Here is a 17436-nt window from a genome sequence, read left to right as displayed (position 1 = left end):
CTTTGGACTCATTGCACGGGCTGGAAAACCGCATTTCCTGGATAAGGCCATCGCTTTATTTCCCTTTCTTGGCAAGAACCCGTGTGGTTTGCTCGCCGTTTGGTTACTGGGAGCTTTATCGGCATTCAGTTTGCTATTTCGAGAAGGATTTGCTTGCCCGGACCTTGCCGGGGGCAATAAAAATGGAAAGCAACATTATTAAATAAAAAATGACAAACCATTGCAATGCAGGCAAAATTTATCAGCATACAAGTGAAAAGCCTTGTCAACAGAACAGAACAGAACTGCACTGCACCATCCAGGACCGTAAGACCGGGAGATATCACAGAATGGGGCGCTCTCCGTCGCCCTAAGTTGCCCACCCCTACAGCTTCATCTGAATTACTCCCCAGAAATTACTGGGGCAGTTGTTGTTTTACAAGATACATTAGCCATTCACAAAAAAAAAATCTGGCCGCTCATCGTACAATCTACCGCTCGCCTGTTTCTTTTCTACTGCACAGCAATTCAATCCTCACAAATAGTGGAGTGAGGACCATCTAGGTAGGATAACTTACAACTCCGCTTATTAGCCTATCTTCTTCAAGGGCTTGAATTTTATCTTTATTTTCTTGGTCGGCGGCGGCGTCAGCGTCCGTGCCGTGTCTACTGCAGCATCCTTGTTCGAAACCTGGGGCTCGGCACTTTGCTCTGGAGCCGGTGGCGTTGCTGCCACAGTTCCTTGCGAGTCGGAGGGTTTCACTACTATATCTTGCTGAGAAGAAGCTCTGTCACCTTCCTTCTGCTTTCGAGCCAACTCTTTCTCCATCTTTTTCTTCTCTTTCTTGAGGCGCTTCTTTGCCAGGTACTCAGGGTCATCTTTCTTGTCTCGTTTTTCATCTCGGTTGCGCTTCTTATCTTTCTTGTCCTTTCTCTTCTTCTCTTTAGAGTGCAGCCCATTGACGGAGTCTGGAGCTTGGGTTCCAACGTAGCTGGTGGATACTCTTTCAAGCTGACTGCCAGGCTTATCCACATCTTCCCGCACATTGACGACAGGAGAGAACTCATCCTTGGGAACCACATCTAGCCTTGAATCAGCAGCATCTATCCTTGAATCGGCTGTACACTGCAGTTCCTTGGAGATTTCATACGTGTCCATTACTTTGGCGTTGCTCACGCTTGCGGACATCCTTGATTCACGGTCATGACATGAGTTCTGCTCCTCAATATTATGATTACTTGTGGTCGGTGGCTCATTTGGCGCTCCAACCATAGGGGCATCCACAGACATAGAACTACAAGGACCCGCTTCGTTTTCATTTCTTCCACCATGTGAATGATCTTGGTGATCAGCACCATCTGCTTTACTGGATGATGCACTACGCCTAACCCTAATTTTGACAACATTCCTTCTCTCACTGCAGTTAGATATGTTATCGGCATCTTTGGAAGGTCCAGTGGCAGGTAAGACCTCACGGACACTAGGAGTGCTAGTGGAAGGTTCTTGAGGCCTTGATAGTTGAGGAACCGAGGAATCGGCTTTAGTATGCTGATCAACTGATATCTCCTGGACCAGTGGAGAGGGGGCGACAAACTTTGGAACTCCATACAGTGTTGGAGACCTGAAATAGGAGATATATCAGTACAAGGGTACAATATACAGCAAAACATATTTTATGTTGGAAGGAATGCTCAATGACTTGCAGATTTGTCCTTAATACACTAATGAAACATTGCCTCGTCTTTTTTTAAATGACCATATATATTGACCAAAATTCCAGCTGGCTGTACCACGAAATAAAAATGGAAAAGTAGGTAACAATTAGCATTGATCATGCATTATCTTTTCTTAGCAGAATCATGCATTACTTAGCATAATAATAACTAAGGATACTAACTGGCACAACTCAAGAACACGCCAAATAGCTTTGCAGTTTAACAAATCATGTTGAGTACACTTCATTAATTTGTATCCCATTTCAGGAAAGCCAACATATATGCAAAGGTTGCATCTAGCAATATAACAATTAAACATGAGAGAATGTGTCAACCTAAGTAACAATTACTAACCTTCCAGCAGCAATTTGCAAAATGCAGAACACATTATGGCGAAGAAGGACATTGTTGTATGCTTTTTTGCTACTGAGCAGGTGAAGGAGACCAAAGAGTGTTGGCAATTTTATCTGATCAGTAACGTTAGATTCAATATTTGCTTGACATATGCGCAAGACATGAACAGCCAACTTTGTCGCACCTGCAATAACTCAATGTCAAGAAATCAAGTTAAACAAAAAGAAGCCTAAAGTACTCTACCAATCTAACCTCGCAAAGATCTTTCTTCATCTGTATATTTCAAGAATAAGAAGAGAGCTGCATCTAGCCCCTTATGGTGAAGCTCGAGATCAAGAAGAACCCTGCTGGCTTCTATTCGGACTTTCCATGGTTTATCCATGCTACGGAAAGGGGCAATTAATTCACAAATACGATCCTGCAGTAACAAAATTTTGCACCATATGATTGGGTTATGCAGGAAGAGCACCGACAATAAGACAAGACAGTGAGGACTATTATTGGGATCGTTCTTACAAGGCAAATGGAAGATGATACCCTCTCCGCTATACGTGCAAGAGCTCGAATGCAGCTGACAGTCAAAACCCCATTGTAACCAGGCATAAAGCTGCATGAAATTTTCAGGCCAGTTAGTAGGAATCACCTTGATAGGAGGACAAGTAAATGAAAAAAATACTACTAGGCCAATTCCACGAACTTGTCAAATTGCAGGAGTCGGTCAATACGCTTCAGAAGAGAGGATAGGAGACCTATGCCCTGAAAAGGAAATCAAATGCCATTCACCAACATCAGTGGCCTCTCCTAAGGGGTTTTCTCTAAAGAACACTTGACAATATCTCAAAAGAACGCCCAAGAATATAAACCAAAGGGATATTAGCCCTATTTAAGTTAGGAGCAAATGGATCAACCTACTGACCGATCTTGCCTAATTGGTGGCTCACTTTTTACTCATGGCTCAGGCATTAGGGGCAAAGCAAAAGGATTTAGGATGGACCAATGTATCAGCCCAACCCAGTCCACTTGCATCCTTAATTTCAATGTTGGCAGAATAGTACGTGTACAAGTTGAAACAACAGATGCACATTGGGCCAGGTTTAAAATGAAGAGCAAACCTCCAACATAAATTTACACTAAAATTGGATTAGCAAATAAGATGGAAAAAATTAACTGAACTAATAGAATTGTAGCAGGTACATCACCACGGCATGACCATAAATATGGTCTGACAGGCATGACCATAAATGTGGTCTGACAGGGAAAAGCATAGTTAGTTCAGCTATATAGAGTGCCCACACTTCCTTAACTGGTAATTTTTTATTTTTTATTTTGCTTATCTAGCAAGTATTCCTTAGGACTGGAATGTCACCGAAGAACTAGCCATGGACAGGGGTGCGTGGAAGCTAGCTATCCATGTGCCACAACCATGAGTTGGTTGCGAGATCTTATGGGTTTCAGCTCTAGCCTACCGCAACTTGTTTGGGACTAAAGGCTTTGTCATTGTTGTTGTTGTAGCAAGTACTCCTAACAAACTTGAGGACAGATCATAAGCCTGATCATGCAGCCACTGAATAGCTAACGATCCACAACAGGTATCTAAAAGACAAATACATGGCATACTGTACGTAGTCAATGTGCATTCATACAAACCTGCTGGCCAAATTCTACTTCGCCTATTGCTTGGACCATTGCAGCTAGCCAGTAAACATCAGAGTATACATTTCCGTTGTTATCATTATACTGAAAATGGGTCAGGACAAAGATAAGTGCAAATGATTAGAATTGTTGTTGCATCAACATGTAAGCATAGGGCTATATGTTATTCGTAGATAAAATGCAAACCTTTAGAAGCTGAAGAATAAATTCAATAGCTTGTCTCGGGCTGCTCTTATCTGATGATCTAACAAGAGCTACTGCATGAGGAATTGCCTAATCGAAGGAGCGCAAAGAAAAAGATCAGTGCAACAACAATGGCTTGAGTAAAGACGACCATGATCATTGATTTACTAACTTGATCAACAGCCATCAAGTTGAAATGATGTCAGCAACATTCATATGGATAAAGCAATGATATTAGAAATCCCCCCACCCTACTTTCTTTCTATTTCATATTTTAGTTGAAATTTCATGATCCAAAAGTCCTTGGAACACCGACTCAATTGAGTTTTTTCTGTAGTAAAATACAAGTCACAAAATTGACAGTTAAGCCTGCAGAATATCCTATGGGGGCATGGTTGCCTCCACAATCAAGAACATACAAATTTTCTTTTCTAATGACCCAAGAGGAAGTCTATCTTGCTATTCTGGTTATTCTCATGTATGACTGTAAGCCCAACTCTTCTAATATTATCAAAAAATATTGAAACTGCATTTAACAAACTACAGATGAATGTATGAGAAATCTTGGTAATGATGCTATACAATGGATTTTGTTGACACGGTTAATCACAAATACAATTCCTACCTCAGTGCATTACCTCAAGAACAAAGTATTCTGGAATATCATGGAAGTCGTTCGGCCTATCAGTAAAATAAAATAATGTTTATTACACGTTTAGAACACAAAGCAAACATAGCCATGGATACATGATAGTTTGTGACTAGAAACAACAGGTTTATTGATGAATGCAGATCCTGACCTGGGTAATCCAATATCTGTATCAAACCGGCGGCTTTTATAGAATTTAACCAGATGAAGCAGCCCAGCTAAATCTGTGTCCTAAATGAAGAGAGAAGACAATTCAGGTAAGCAGCAAAACAAACAGTGTAGAAAGTGTCGTTACACCAAAGCATGATCCCTTGAAAATTTTATAACTTATCAAAATCTTCCTATTTTTTGACTGCACCGTGTAAACAAATGAAAATGCCGGCGTAAGCTATTAAAAAAAGGAATTTAAAGATCTAGCCACCTCGAAAGCATACTGCACACATGGCAAAAGTCAATATATAACTTACTACCGATTCAAGATTTATTTTCATCGTTTGATTTTCCACCCTATCTTATGCATCCGCATCCACCACCAGCTATACGAATGCTACATTTGACATTTCACAGAATGGATCTTTTGAAGTAAAACTCCTGAGAATAAAAAACACCTTTCCAACCCTTTCACTACAAATGCATTAACTAAATAAAATGCATCCTATAAATTCTAAATAGTTGCACGCAGAATGGAACTTAAAGAAGTGTACCTCTGATGCAGTTACAGCTAATGCATATGCCGCTTCAACTCTAACTCTCCAAAAGGCCTGTTGTGTTACAAATCAGTACGAAGTGACATTGGAATTAAGGTCTCAAGAAGCATGATGAAATACCTTTGTATCATTTAGGAAATTATTGAGGGCATTAATCACAGCAAAAGAGAGCTGGGGTAATTTCTCCAGAACAGCTATTGCCTGTGACTGGGAAATGACATCTTTGTCCTTCTCCAATTGATTGATCTGCCAAAATGTCTCAAAACTTGAGTGAAAAATAGAAGAAAAAATGTATGCATATATCTAATGGCATCATGTTTGGTTAATTATTAATTTGCATTCTTCCTGAAGCTTAGACTACAGGCAAAAAGTCATTTCAATAAGCACCATATACATAAGTCTGACAAATATGAAGGTAATGTTGGAGCTAATTAACTTATTAAGATTCCCTGCTCCACAATGTAGAAGCAACTATACCAACACTCTTATAGACGCTTGTCCAATTGTCTTACTGACATTGAGGAAAATTACATTATTTAAAATGCATATGGATATTTTATGCATTTATTTGAAGACCAACAAGGAAGCAGAGACCATTTGTACATATGCAAAAAAAAATATTGAAAGATGCAGTAGATCAGAAAGATGCAGCATAAATCTGATCAAGCTCAGGCAATATTCTGGTGCCTAAGGCAGAAAGGAATCAGAACCTCAAGGCAAAAACTGAACTAGTCCAGATTCAATAAACACCTTCTGAACATACAAAGGATACTTGCCTTTGTGTAGCTTAATCTTCACAACCAAGTATTAGAAGTTTAACACAATTATCAAAATGACAAAGTAAAATAAAATGACGATAGATCTAGATAAATAGGGAAGACTCCAGTAGTTAAACAAGAAAAAATTACTAATTTCCTTTATACAAACTATGCAGCATTAAACTAAAGTCAACATTAAGTTTATCTGGTGATACGCACCCACATCTGAATAGGCTGGTGAAAATGGATTTCAGCAAGGTATTCCATTTCTGGGTCCACTCTGATCCATAGTAAAGGGGAATCCATGCTGCAGTACACAGATTTGAAATAAGTTTCAAGTAAACTGCAGGATAAAGAAAGAAGTGGATTAGATAAAATAGACCTTGTGCGGTTCTCTTGAGTTGAAGCATCTACGTTGTCATCAGAACCATCAGGCTTAGAGCCCTTTTTGGTTTTCTGAAACCGCTTTACTGCTAGTTTGGAATGGCACTGTAATTCCACCACCTGCAACGCTTCACCAGCCATTGGCAGAATCGGATGATCATACACTCCATCAGTTTCATGAACACGTACACTCATCATTCCTGGCCATCCAGTTGCACCTTCTTGAATATCACCATTCACGTGACTATCAGAACCTGGATCAGCTTTTGCTGTACAACCCCGTGAAACAGCTAATTCGACCAGATTTCTCCTTTTGTTATAGGAGATTCCCAATCTTGCAAGCAGAAGGAATGCGTAAGCATGTGGAGATAACAAAAAGATTGATTTCTTGTTACTGGGTAAATCCGAACAAGGAATGCTCTTTTACCTCATAATTGGACATCCACAAGATTCAATCCACCGTGGAAAGAATTCTTTGAGGAATGGACGTTCAAGATTGCCAATCTTATTCGCGAGGTGCCTAAACTGAATAAATGAACATAATCTAATAAATTCAATTGTGTGCATACTACAAAGTTGAGGTTATGCTGCTAAATACATATGTATGTGTCTTTTTGTTGATGTGGCAATGGCCATGATGGATGAGTCTCATCAGATAGCTACTGCAACAGAGTGCAGAAATGAACAAAGAGGGCCCACCAGACTAACATAGAAGTGCAACATATTGTGAAACTACAGTAATCAGCATGCTACAGTGCTTAGTTTAACGTACGAGAAGTTATAGCCCACAATGGAGTGCAACTACAACATCAGCACAAACATTTGTAGAATATCATGCACCACTCCTAATATATTGAATGTACATATTCCAGGCTGAAAAAAGGCATATTAAGAAATGCCAAGAGAAGTTCCAAACTAAAGATCACGAGCATAAAGCCGATAAACAACTGGTTAGATGAGAGGTATACCTCTTTCGTACTTAGTGTCCTCGAGGCACGAGTTGAAGCAACTATCATCTGCAGAATCTGGAATAGGAAACGACAACCACATCATCATAAGTGACAATGCTCATAGCAGTCAATCAAGAGGATCTATAAGCATTAAGTACACAAAGACAACAGTAGTTAGATGATAAAAAGAATGTTCATTCAAAACAAACATTTCCTTTTCTTTTGCAGAAAGTATAAGTATTCAACAATTCAGCAAGTGTTGTTCATTAATAGTCATGTAATCAAATGACTATCAATCTGTATCCTAGAGATACTGAATTATGCAAGTACTTTCAGAAGTTACATCGATTGATTAAGCAAACTGCTTCACTGATGTAGACAGCAAATTGTCAAAAATACAAACACCAGAATACCAAAGATGCACATAGCAACCTTTCGAAAAGAGTCTGGTCCCATCTGTTTCTCCAATGTTTGAAGAACAGCCACCTGTTTAAAATATGAATGTGAGAGAATGATGCATAAAGCTAGTGGTATAGTTTACAAAAACAAAACTTACTGCCTTCAATGAACGAATTTTCCCATATGAGCCAAGTGTTTGAGTTCCATACAGATCAGTTGAAGCATCAGGAGACCCCAAAGCAGTTGCACCGCTGACATCGAACTGGCATACGGTGCAATTGGCCTATTACAAGTACACAGAAGGATTTCAATAAATAACAAACAAGAATCTTGTGAATCAGATCAAGATGAGATTGCATGCTTATGGCTAACCAGTTTTCACCTACTTTATCGTTTCACTAACTTATTTTTTCTGTTTCCACGCTATTTTCCCACGGCAGATAATAAGATTAGTTCAGAACAGCACAGTTTAGCAACTGCAAACTCAGCCATAGTACAAACCTATCCCAAGGACAAGAGTCAAATTCCTATTGTTATCTACCAGACTGTTCTAACAGCAAGATCAACTAGAATAGCAATCATTCATTTGCAAATTAGCACTAGAAGGTAATGCACAACAGCAAGAACTGTATATAAATAGTTCTGACAACAATAAAAACAATATTGTGCCAGTGTACTAATTTCGGAACACTGTAGCATGACGAACTAAGATACACAAGCGTTTTAGCATCAATTAATTCCAGCTTTCCTTTAGAAAGAAATATTAACAGCAAATGAGACCATTCGAGCACGAACAACTTTCAGGTTACTGACTTGACTTTATATTTCAATATGATAAACTAGTTAATTAATCTAGAGAATCCTGGTTCAAACTTCAAATGGGTAGCATATGTATGATTAACAATTCCATGGTAAAAAAAGAAGCTCAATAGAAGTACTTTTGTAAGTAAGACAACAAACCTTGAAACGCCTATAGCGTGCCTCATTATTCCCAAGGTAACGCTTGATAAAAAGGTCAGTAAGAAAACCAGCCAAACCATCCAGTAGCCAGTCTGCTCCAACAGAGTATTATATCGTCAATACTTCAGCAAACTTTACCTACGTAAGTAGTATCACATATGAATTAGCAGGTATAGATGAATTACCATCATTTGGCTCTTCCGCACTTGTGTATATGCCAAACCACTGCCTTGCAAGAGCATATGCTAGTTTGATTCTCGTGCCAATAATCTGAACTATTTTATATGTTAGATACATCAGTAGTAGCTATTATATCTCAACTAGGTAAGTTGAGAATCTGCTAACAAAACTTTAATTCAAATATCAAAGCAGAGGAAAACCTAAACAAGTGAACCTCAGGCTATTCTTAATAATGGATGTGTCAACTATCACCAACATGCATGTCTATTAAAGCATTATACACCAATCATACCCGAATCTGGCAGAACTATTGCGCATACAATTAAGCAGACATCCATAAACAAATCAGTGGAATTATTTGGTCAAATTAACAACCATACAATAACATCTAATGCAGATGACAGACTCATGACACAAAATACGAGGGGGGCCCTGTATACTGATCCGGAGGGAGTACTGCATACTGTGGTTCGTGAAATAGTCACACACAATATTGATGGATTTGATAGGGGAGAAAGCAGAGAGAACACAAGCATGCACCTGGTCTATAACTTTTTCATCATTTAGGATATCTGCACTGAAGATGCATGTGGAGGCTCCAAAGCTTGTTGGCGATACTACCATTTCAGATGGAAGAAAAATTTGCTTGTATAAACCAAAGGGAAATGATGCCGCGAGATAATCTTCATAACAGCTGCAAAACAACAATCATGAAAAACAAATGTCAAGAAAGTAAAGAAGTTCAGAAATGCCAAAGCACAAGCTTCTCAAGATATTAGTAAATACTAACTCCAAACAATAATGTTTTGACAAAATTGTGTTTTGTTTAGCACCTGTAAGCATCGTGAAAGAATGAGACGGTGTTATCGAGCTTTGACAAAGTCGGAGATAAACACATGTGGGATACACTTATTCCATTCTTGTCAGGAAGAACTTCAAATGGGCCTACAACCAACGATATCCACTGTGCACTAACTGGAGTGCTCAATTTGTATACATAAGTTTTCCTTGGAGGATCTTCCTTGCTTAAGACCTGCATAGTGCAACATCAGCGGAATGTATAAGCAAAAATGCAGTCAATCATAATGCCCCTAATCAACAAGCCAGGTTGTTCCAGAAATAATACGGCAAGAGATCACATAAGTTGTCAAAGAATATAGAGTAATAGGCATACTACAACACAAAGTGTTATGGAAGGTTCATTGTCAACACAAAAAAAGCATCAGTTTTCCATTAGCGGATACTACTCCCTCCGTTCCTAAATATAAGTCTTTCTAGATATTTCAACAAGTGACTACATACGGAGCAAAATGAGTGAATCTACGCTCTAAAATATGTCTACATGCGGATGTATGTTGTAGTCCATTTGAAATGTCTAAAAAGACTTATATTTTTAGGAACAGAGGGAGTACATCGAATCGATTCCTTGCCTCACTGTGATACAGATTGAAAGCATACCTGGTAAAGCAAGTCCCCATTGCTGACTGCGACTAGATCTGTGCTAACTGTAAACTCCAGGTCAAACCTGGGAATAGCATCATGGTATAAAGAGTATTGTTAACAACCAACATCAACTACAATAGCAAGATGAACAGGCAGAGTTAAGTAAAGTCACTTACGGACAACGTTGTGTGGCACTATCAATGCAAGGGAACCAACAGTGTGCACGCCTTATTTGACTATTACTATGTAAGACATTGTTGACAAAATGAACACCAGTTTCGGCCTTCTCCAAAATATAATCTACACGAACCAGTTTTGTGTTCTTCACCTACAACAATTTACAATAACACATCATAACTACATGTTCACTCTAGAATTGTAAACAAATGATATTAACATGCATTAACAAAACCGTTTATACCTTTTCGCTCTCGATTTGCATTTCCTTTTCTTTCTCATTTTCATTTGTGACTTCCTTTTCCTTTTCCTCGTCCTTTTCCTTGTCTTTATCCTTCTCCTCTTCAGTTTCCTTCTCCTTCTCTGTCTCCACCTCCATCTCAGTTTTCTCTTCCTTCTCATTATCTTTTTCATCTTCTTTTTTGTTCTCCTTTTCCTCTTCCTTACCATTTTCCTCCACAGAACCATTGCAGATTTTAACTGCTTTGTCATCAGAAAATTGAACATGTTTTCCACCAATTCCTTCATGCTTTTCACCATTTTCATCACCCGGTAGCTCAGTGGTTGACTTGACCGATCTCTCAGATGAAATGATGAGATTAGGTACAGCTTCACTGGTTAGAGAAGAGACGTAAGCTGAGCATGCAGCATCAGCAGCAGTCTTCAAACATGATACTGACAACCAACTTGACTGATCATCAACATTTTTCCAATGAGGAGAATACTCAAACTCAGCAGCCTCACCATCCACCAATATGTTCCTAATCGTCATACTGTCAGCATGTAGAGCGAAACTATCGTTCTCAGCTAGAAGAACTTTCATCTCGGTGTACCTTAATGAATGGACCAAATATAAAGTTTAGGAAGCTCCCATGGGATCACAACGAAGGTTTTGCACTATGGATACTCGATTGAAGATCAACTAATAATGAGGAAATTAGCACAGTACCATCGGAAAATAGGGATAAATTGGAAAACTACCATCCAGTGCAAGGATGGCATGCAGGGCCACGTGTTAGTGTGACTTGATATTATTTTTCAACTTCTTTAGACAGTACTAAGCAATACTGCCCAATTTCATTAGATTTTCAAGAAAACGCCAACCACTATTATTTGGGCACCTTCAGGTCCTTCACCCAATTACCCATTGGACATACTCATAATGAGAAGTCAAAATGACTATGTCCGCAAATACAATCTGGGATTTAATAATCAATAATCTAAATGAGAAGTCAAAATGACTATGTCCGCAAGTACAATCTGGGATTCAATAATCTCTAAGAAACAATTCATATGCAGAGATCTGGAAGCTCAGGGGGAGTTTGGTTCCCAAGCAACATCCCTGCTAGCCTGATTTGGCGCCGTGGCAGGCGCTGGTAGAGAAGGGAAAGAGGGAATCCGGAAGGAGAGAAGGAAATTAGGGATTCCAGAATTATTGAATTATTTCCTGAAATCCTAGTACACACTACTGCTCAGATGATCAATTTTAACACAGGAAAGTATGTGAACATCTTCCTTATGTTGAGAAGACAACTACATAGATTTGTGTAAGTTTTGGCTGACACTTGCATAAATCCAGATTCATATTTCATTTCAATTTCTATAATTACAAGGTTGTTTGAGTAATTCCTCATAGCATTGAGACAGTCCAATCCCTCCATTTAGATTTTTCCAAATCAGGACTAGTTTCTGATGCACAACTAAAATCGCATCTGGAAACATATACTGAATCAATCATCACAAGTCTCCAGAACCAAGTGTACCAATTAGATATTCCTGTTTTCAAAGAAAAGCAGACTCGCATTTGCATAATAAGGAACTACAATGGTAGCCCATTTTTACCAAAACTTGTTGCCTCGGAACAGGTTGTACCATAAAAAGTTGCGTACTACGGCACATGCCTCCACTCAAACTGATCCTAGCAGTGATAATTTAGCTGTTAAGCACATAAAGTAGCTTGCAATTTTGTCTCTAAAGATACAATTTAATAATTTATTAAATGATAAATCAGCTCTGTATGAAGTTCTTGAATCCATTGAATTTTTGTATGAATACCGTGGGAATGGAAATGCTTCCTTCCAAATTACTGCACTCTCAGCATGCCACAATTTTTATTTTGTTTTTTTAACTTCTCTTACATGAACCCAGCAAGCTATGAAGGAGATGGATTGCTAATCAGGACAAGACTACTGTATATGTTTTATCAGGCTATATCAGCTAACTCTAACCTCATTTTTAACAGTTCAACTCGAAAATGCTACTGGGCATTTGCCATTTTGCCTACCGCAGGGAGCAACACATTTCCTCATGGTGAAAGGCACACTACTATATTGCATAATTAACACATGAACTGGATAATAGCAACAATAGATGCACGGATTGATAAACAGAGCAAACTAAAAACAACCAATCCTGACCAAATACAGAGCACGCGGTTAAGCACTACCATTACAATACAAATGTAAGTGTGGTCTCTACTCAATTAGCTACGATTCATAGATAAATCAAACAAGACAAGAGTCGGTGCCTTGGAACTAACTGCCCCACGGCATTGCACAATTCAAACTCCAAAGCACGAACAAAAACGCTCGCAGCACCAACATCATACCACTCAATCACCAACCCCAAACCCTAGCCCTCGCGGCAGGAAGCATATTACACTAAGCATCCCCAAAAGGCAGCTAAAGCCGCGCGCATTAGGGCACGGGACATGAGTGGGTCGAAGCTATTCGGGCAGAATAAGCGGCGGCGAGGCTCACCCGTAAATCAGCTGGTTCTCCATGTCGATGGAGAGGCACAGCTTCTGGTGGAGCACGGTGGGGCCTCCGCCCGCGCCCCCTTCCGGCTTCTGCTTCCGCGCCTTGGCCATCGCGGGCGCTCCTCGAATGCTCCCCTCCGCGCTGCTCCGCCTGCTCCCCTTCTAGGGTTTGGAAGCTGCTAAAGGGGGGGTTCGTCGGTCGGAGTACGGTGGTGTCGGGCGGCTTAGTGAGGTGGTGGTGGCGGAGGCGTGGAGGGGCGCCACGTCATCGGGCACTCCGAGGGACGCGAAGCCGGGGGAGGAGGCGAGTGAATTTTATAGGCCAGATGAGCGAGCGCTCGCCGGCGATGGAGCCCGTCGCGGCTCAGATCTTTCGCCGCCCGGCGGCTGGGCTGCGTGGATCCGGTGTATGGGTTGCGGCGTGGGACCGGAAGCCTCGACGGGCGTGGCGACTGACATCGTAAGGTTATGTCCCGGAAGTCTATAGACCCGGTCTATGCTGGTTGTGCAGCTGGCAGCTACCCTTTTCTTTCATTCTGTTCTCTGGGGTGGTAATCGGCACATCCGTGGCTTTTACGCCGAGCGAATACTTGAGGATGGGCTGTTTGTGTGGCCCTAGGATTTAAAGTCCGTCCCCCTCAAAAACATCCAAATGGACTTATGGGCCAGTCTAGAGTTTTCCAGCCTTGGGCTTTTCTACCCCATGGATTAGTTCGAAAGTCCAACTCTGATCTCGAGCCCCTCAAAAAAAAAAACTCTGATCTCAAGTTTCTCAAAAGAAAAGAAAAAACTATCTCGAGTTCATATGCTCCACTAATGAACAGTGGATTCAAATAAAATAACAAACAAAATATTAAAAAATGAAATTTTACATATCAAAGATGAAAGACTCTTCTAGGTGCCTTCAAAATTTCGCATTGTGATGACATCTGAGGAGTTTGATACAGAAAAAAAAATGGAGATCGAATTTGAATGTCATCTCAGCTTGAAAATTTACAAGCACATATAAGCGTCTCTTATCTTTGATGTGCAGAAATTTCAGAAATTTAAATTTACTTGGCATTTTTTTACAAATTTACTGTTCACTCGGGTGAAAATAAAACCGCTCTCACAGCGCTACAACATTTGGATGTAGGTATACACTCAAATAATTCAGAAAAGACGAAAGAAGACAAAAAATATATACACATAGTAGATGTTATCGTACAGATATGTGCAGATACAATCACCAATCACCCTTATAGCCGCATATACGGATATTCTACACCTATGGACCCATACGAAAGACTCAGCCAACATATTTTAAGATTGATGAAGACATTATAGGCACCTTGCTATCGATACGAACATCGCATATACTGGAATAATATGTCGCTCTATGAGACACACAAGCTCCAAACTAAAATTTAATCTCTGGGCGGATGAGGATACAATCATCCTATTTTTTTGCTAGAAATCACTTTGTATTACTCACGTAGCATCGCTACTATAACATGACAAGTTCATACCCTGACCCTAGCCACACCATAGTGCAATGAGAAGTTCTACATATGAAGCTAAGAGGTGGCTAGCATTATTTTGACTATGTTTAATGTGAGTAATACAAGAATTTCTTTGTTGAGCAACTGGATCTCACAAACGGTTAAGCTATATTGTGATATGTCCATCTCTTCTTTCTTGATAGGATTTATTGCGTCCAACATTCTGACTCAATAATAATTTGCTTATGGCTCCATTGCAGCGCAAGTAAGACTTCCTCTTTAACGGCCAATAATTTGGACTCTAATGCATCATGACTGTGATGAAGTTAGCGGCAAGCACCGATCACAGTTTCCTCCAAGTGGTCACGAAGGATCATGCCACTATCGGTTGTTCCATCCGATACAAATGACACGTCAGCATTCAACTTCACCCGCTGCTCCTTCGATATCTCCCATCTGACATGATGTCCAAGGAGAAGGAGTTTACTTCTGGCCTTGGCAATCTAGAACAACATACTTACCATTGAACAGATCTTTCCCTGAATGTTGAGAAATTTGAAGAATGGATCGGACATAACCACATAGGAATCAAATGGAGACATCAACTGGCAGGCCTGGCTTATTACGGACGACTCATTGCGTACATACCAAATTCACCACAACAACACCAGGAGGTTGAGACGTTGCACATATCGCTCAAAGCATGTGATATGCATTCGGAGCCCATATTCCGCAAATTCCTCATAGCTAGGAGCGACCATACCTCGGACATAGCTAACCACAATTTCCTAGCATTAGGACAACATCAAAGCACATGAAAGGTGCCCTCATTTTCTAGACCATATACATGACGTAGAGTAGTATTTTCCAAGTTACAAGAATGCTTTAGAGTCCATGTTGGCAAACAATTGGTTGCGACGCGCCAAGCAAAAATTAGCACCTTTGGTGTGTTGGGGAACGTAGCATAAATTCAAAATTTTCCTACGTGTCACCAAGATCTATCTATGGAGTCATCTAGCAACGAGGGAGGAGTGGATCTACATACCCTTGTAGATCGCGCGCGGAAGCGTTCAAGAGAACGGGGTTGATGAAGTCGTACTCGTCGTGATCCAAATCACCGATGATCCTAGCGCCGAACGGACGGCACCTCCGCGTTCAACACACGTACGGAGCAGCGACGTCTCCTCCTTCTTGATCCAGCAAGGGGGAGGAGAGGTTGATGGAGATCCAGCAGCACGACGGCGTGGTGATGGAAGTAGCGGGATTCCAACAGGGCTTCGCCAAGCGCTGCGGGAGGAGGGAGATGTGTCATGGGAGGGAGAGGGAGGCGCCAGGGCTTAGGTATGGTTGCCCTCCCTTCCCCCCACTATATATAGGGCCAAGGGAGAGGGGCGCAGCCTTGGCCCTTCCTCCAAGGAATGGTGCGGCCAGGGAGGAGTCCATCCTCCCCAAGGCACCTCGGAGGTGCCTTCCCCCTTTAGGACTCTTCCTTTCCTTATCTCTTGGCGCATGGGCCTCTCGAGGCTGGTGCCCTTGGCCCATACAGGCCAAGGCGCACACCCCTACAGCCCATGTGGCCCCCGGGGTAGGTGGCCCCACCCGGTGGACCCCCGGGACCCTTCCGATGGTCCCGGTACAATACCGGTGACCCCGAAACTTGTCCCGGTGGCCGAAATAGCACTTCCTATATATAATTCTTTACCTCCGGACCATTCTGGAACTCCTCATGACGTCGGGGATCTCATCCGGGACTCCGAACAACTTTCGGGTTACCGCATACTAATATCTCTATAACCCTAGCGTCACCGAACCTTAAGTGTGTAGACCCTACGGGTTCGGGAGACATGCAGACATGACCGAGAAGACTCTCCGGTCAATAACCAACAGCGGAATCTGGATACCCATGTTGGCTCCCACATGTTCCATGATGATCTCATCGGATGAACCATGATGTCGAGGATTCAATCAATCCCGTATACAATTCCCTTTGTCTAGCGGTATGATACTTGCCCGAGATTCGATCGTCGGTATCCCGATACCTTGTTCAATCTCGTTACCGGCAAGTCTCTTTACTCGTTCCGTAACACATCATCCCGTGATCAACTCCTTGATCACATTGTGCACATTATGATGATCTCCTACCGAGTGGGCCCAGAGATACCTCTCCGTCACACGGAGTGACAAATCCCAGACTCGATTTGTTCCAACCCAACAGACACTTTCGGAGATACCCGTAGTGCACCTTTATAGTCACCCAGTTACGTTGTGACGTTTGTGTGACGCCCGGATAATTAGGCTACAGTAATCCCACGTTAACGATGCCATGTCACTTTGATTACTGTTAGTAATCTCGCGTTAGTTCGAAACGATACAAATTCAAAATCAAAATCAAGCAAACAATAAAAGTTTTTCAAAATTTAAAACAAAAGTGTTCGGGAGATGCCATATTTTACATAGGTCGATATGGTGTAATAAACACAATTTTATAAACTGCCTAAGTATTTTAAAATAAATAAAGACAGAAAAGGAAAATAAATAAAAGAAAGAAACTAACAGAACAAAAAAAATATAAAAGGACCCCCCCCCACTGGGCCAGCTGGCCCAGCTGTTAGCCAGGCCGGCCCAGCTGCTGGCCAGCCCAACTGGCCCCAACCGGCCCACCCCGCGCCTGGCCTATATGGCCCCTCACCCCGAAACCCTAACCC

At 41.2% G+C, this 17436-nt stretch overlaps 1 protein-coding gene across 1 annotated transcript; it reads right to left on the bottom strand.

Annotated features, from left to right (window-relative positions):
* Positions 1-226: 226 nt before the first annotated feature.
* LOC119301540 (transcription initiation factor TFIID subunit 2-like) lies at positions 227-13685 on the bottom strand. The gene is made up of 25 exons (XM_037578529.1): positions 13252-13685; positions 10737-11325; positions 10492-10643; positions 10331-10397; positions 9706-9905; positions 9413-9566; positions 8878-8962; positions 8693-8784; positions 7890-8015; positions 7766-7819; positions 7352-7408; positions 6811-6908; positions 6382-6717; positions 6219-6306; positions 5362-5487; positions 5239-5295; positions 4686-4765; positions 4524-4566; positions 3889-3975; positions 3697-3786; positions 2747-2805; positions 2566-2656; positions 2302-2467; positions 2050-2233; positions 227-1601 (listed from the first exon to the last, which is right to left on the bottom strand). Exons 1-25 carry the CDS (start codon positions 13359-13361, stop codon positions 569-571), a joined length of 4224 nt encoding a protein of 1407 aa, XP_037434426.1. The 5' UTR covers positions 13362-13685; the 3' UTR covers positions 227-568.
* Between the last annotated feature and the right edge of the window lie 3751 nt (positions 13686-17436).

The sequence above is a fragment of the Triticum dicoccoides genome, chromosome 5A (genome assembly GCF_002162155.2).
Source record: "Triticum dicoccoides isolate Atlit2015 ecotype Zavitan chromosome 5A, WEW_v2.0, whole genome shotgun sequence".
NCBI classification, from domain to species: domain Eukaryota; kingdom Viridiplantae; phylum Streptophyta; class Magnoliopsida; order Poales; family Poaceae; genus Triticum; species Triticum dicoccoides.
This window is presented reverse-complemented; position numbering and strand designations above follow the sequence as displayed.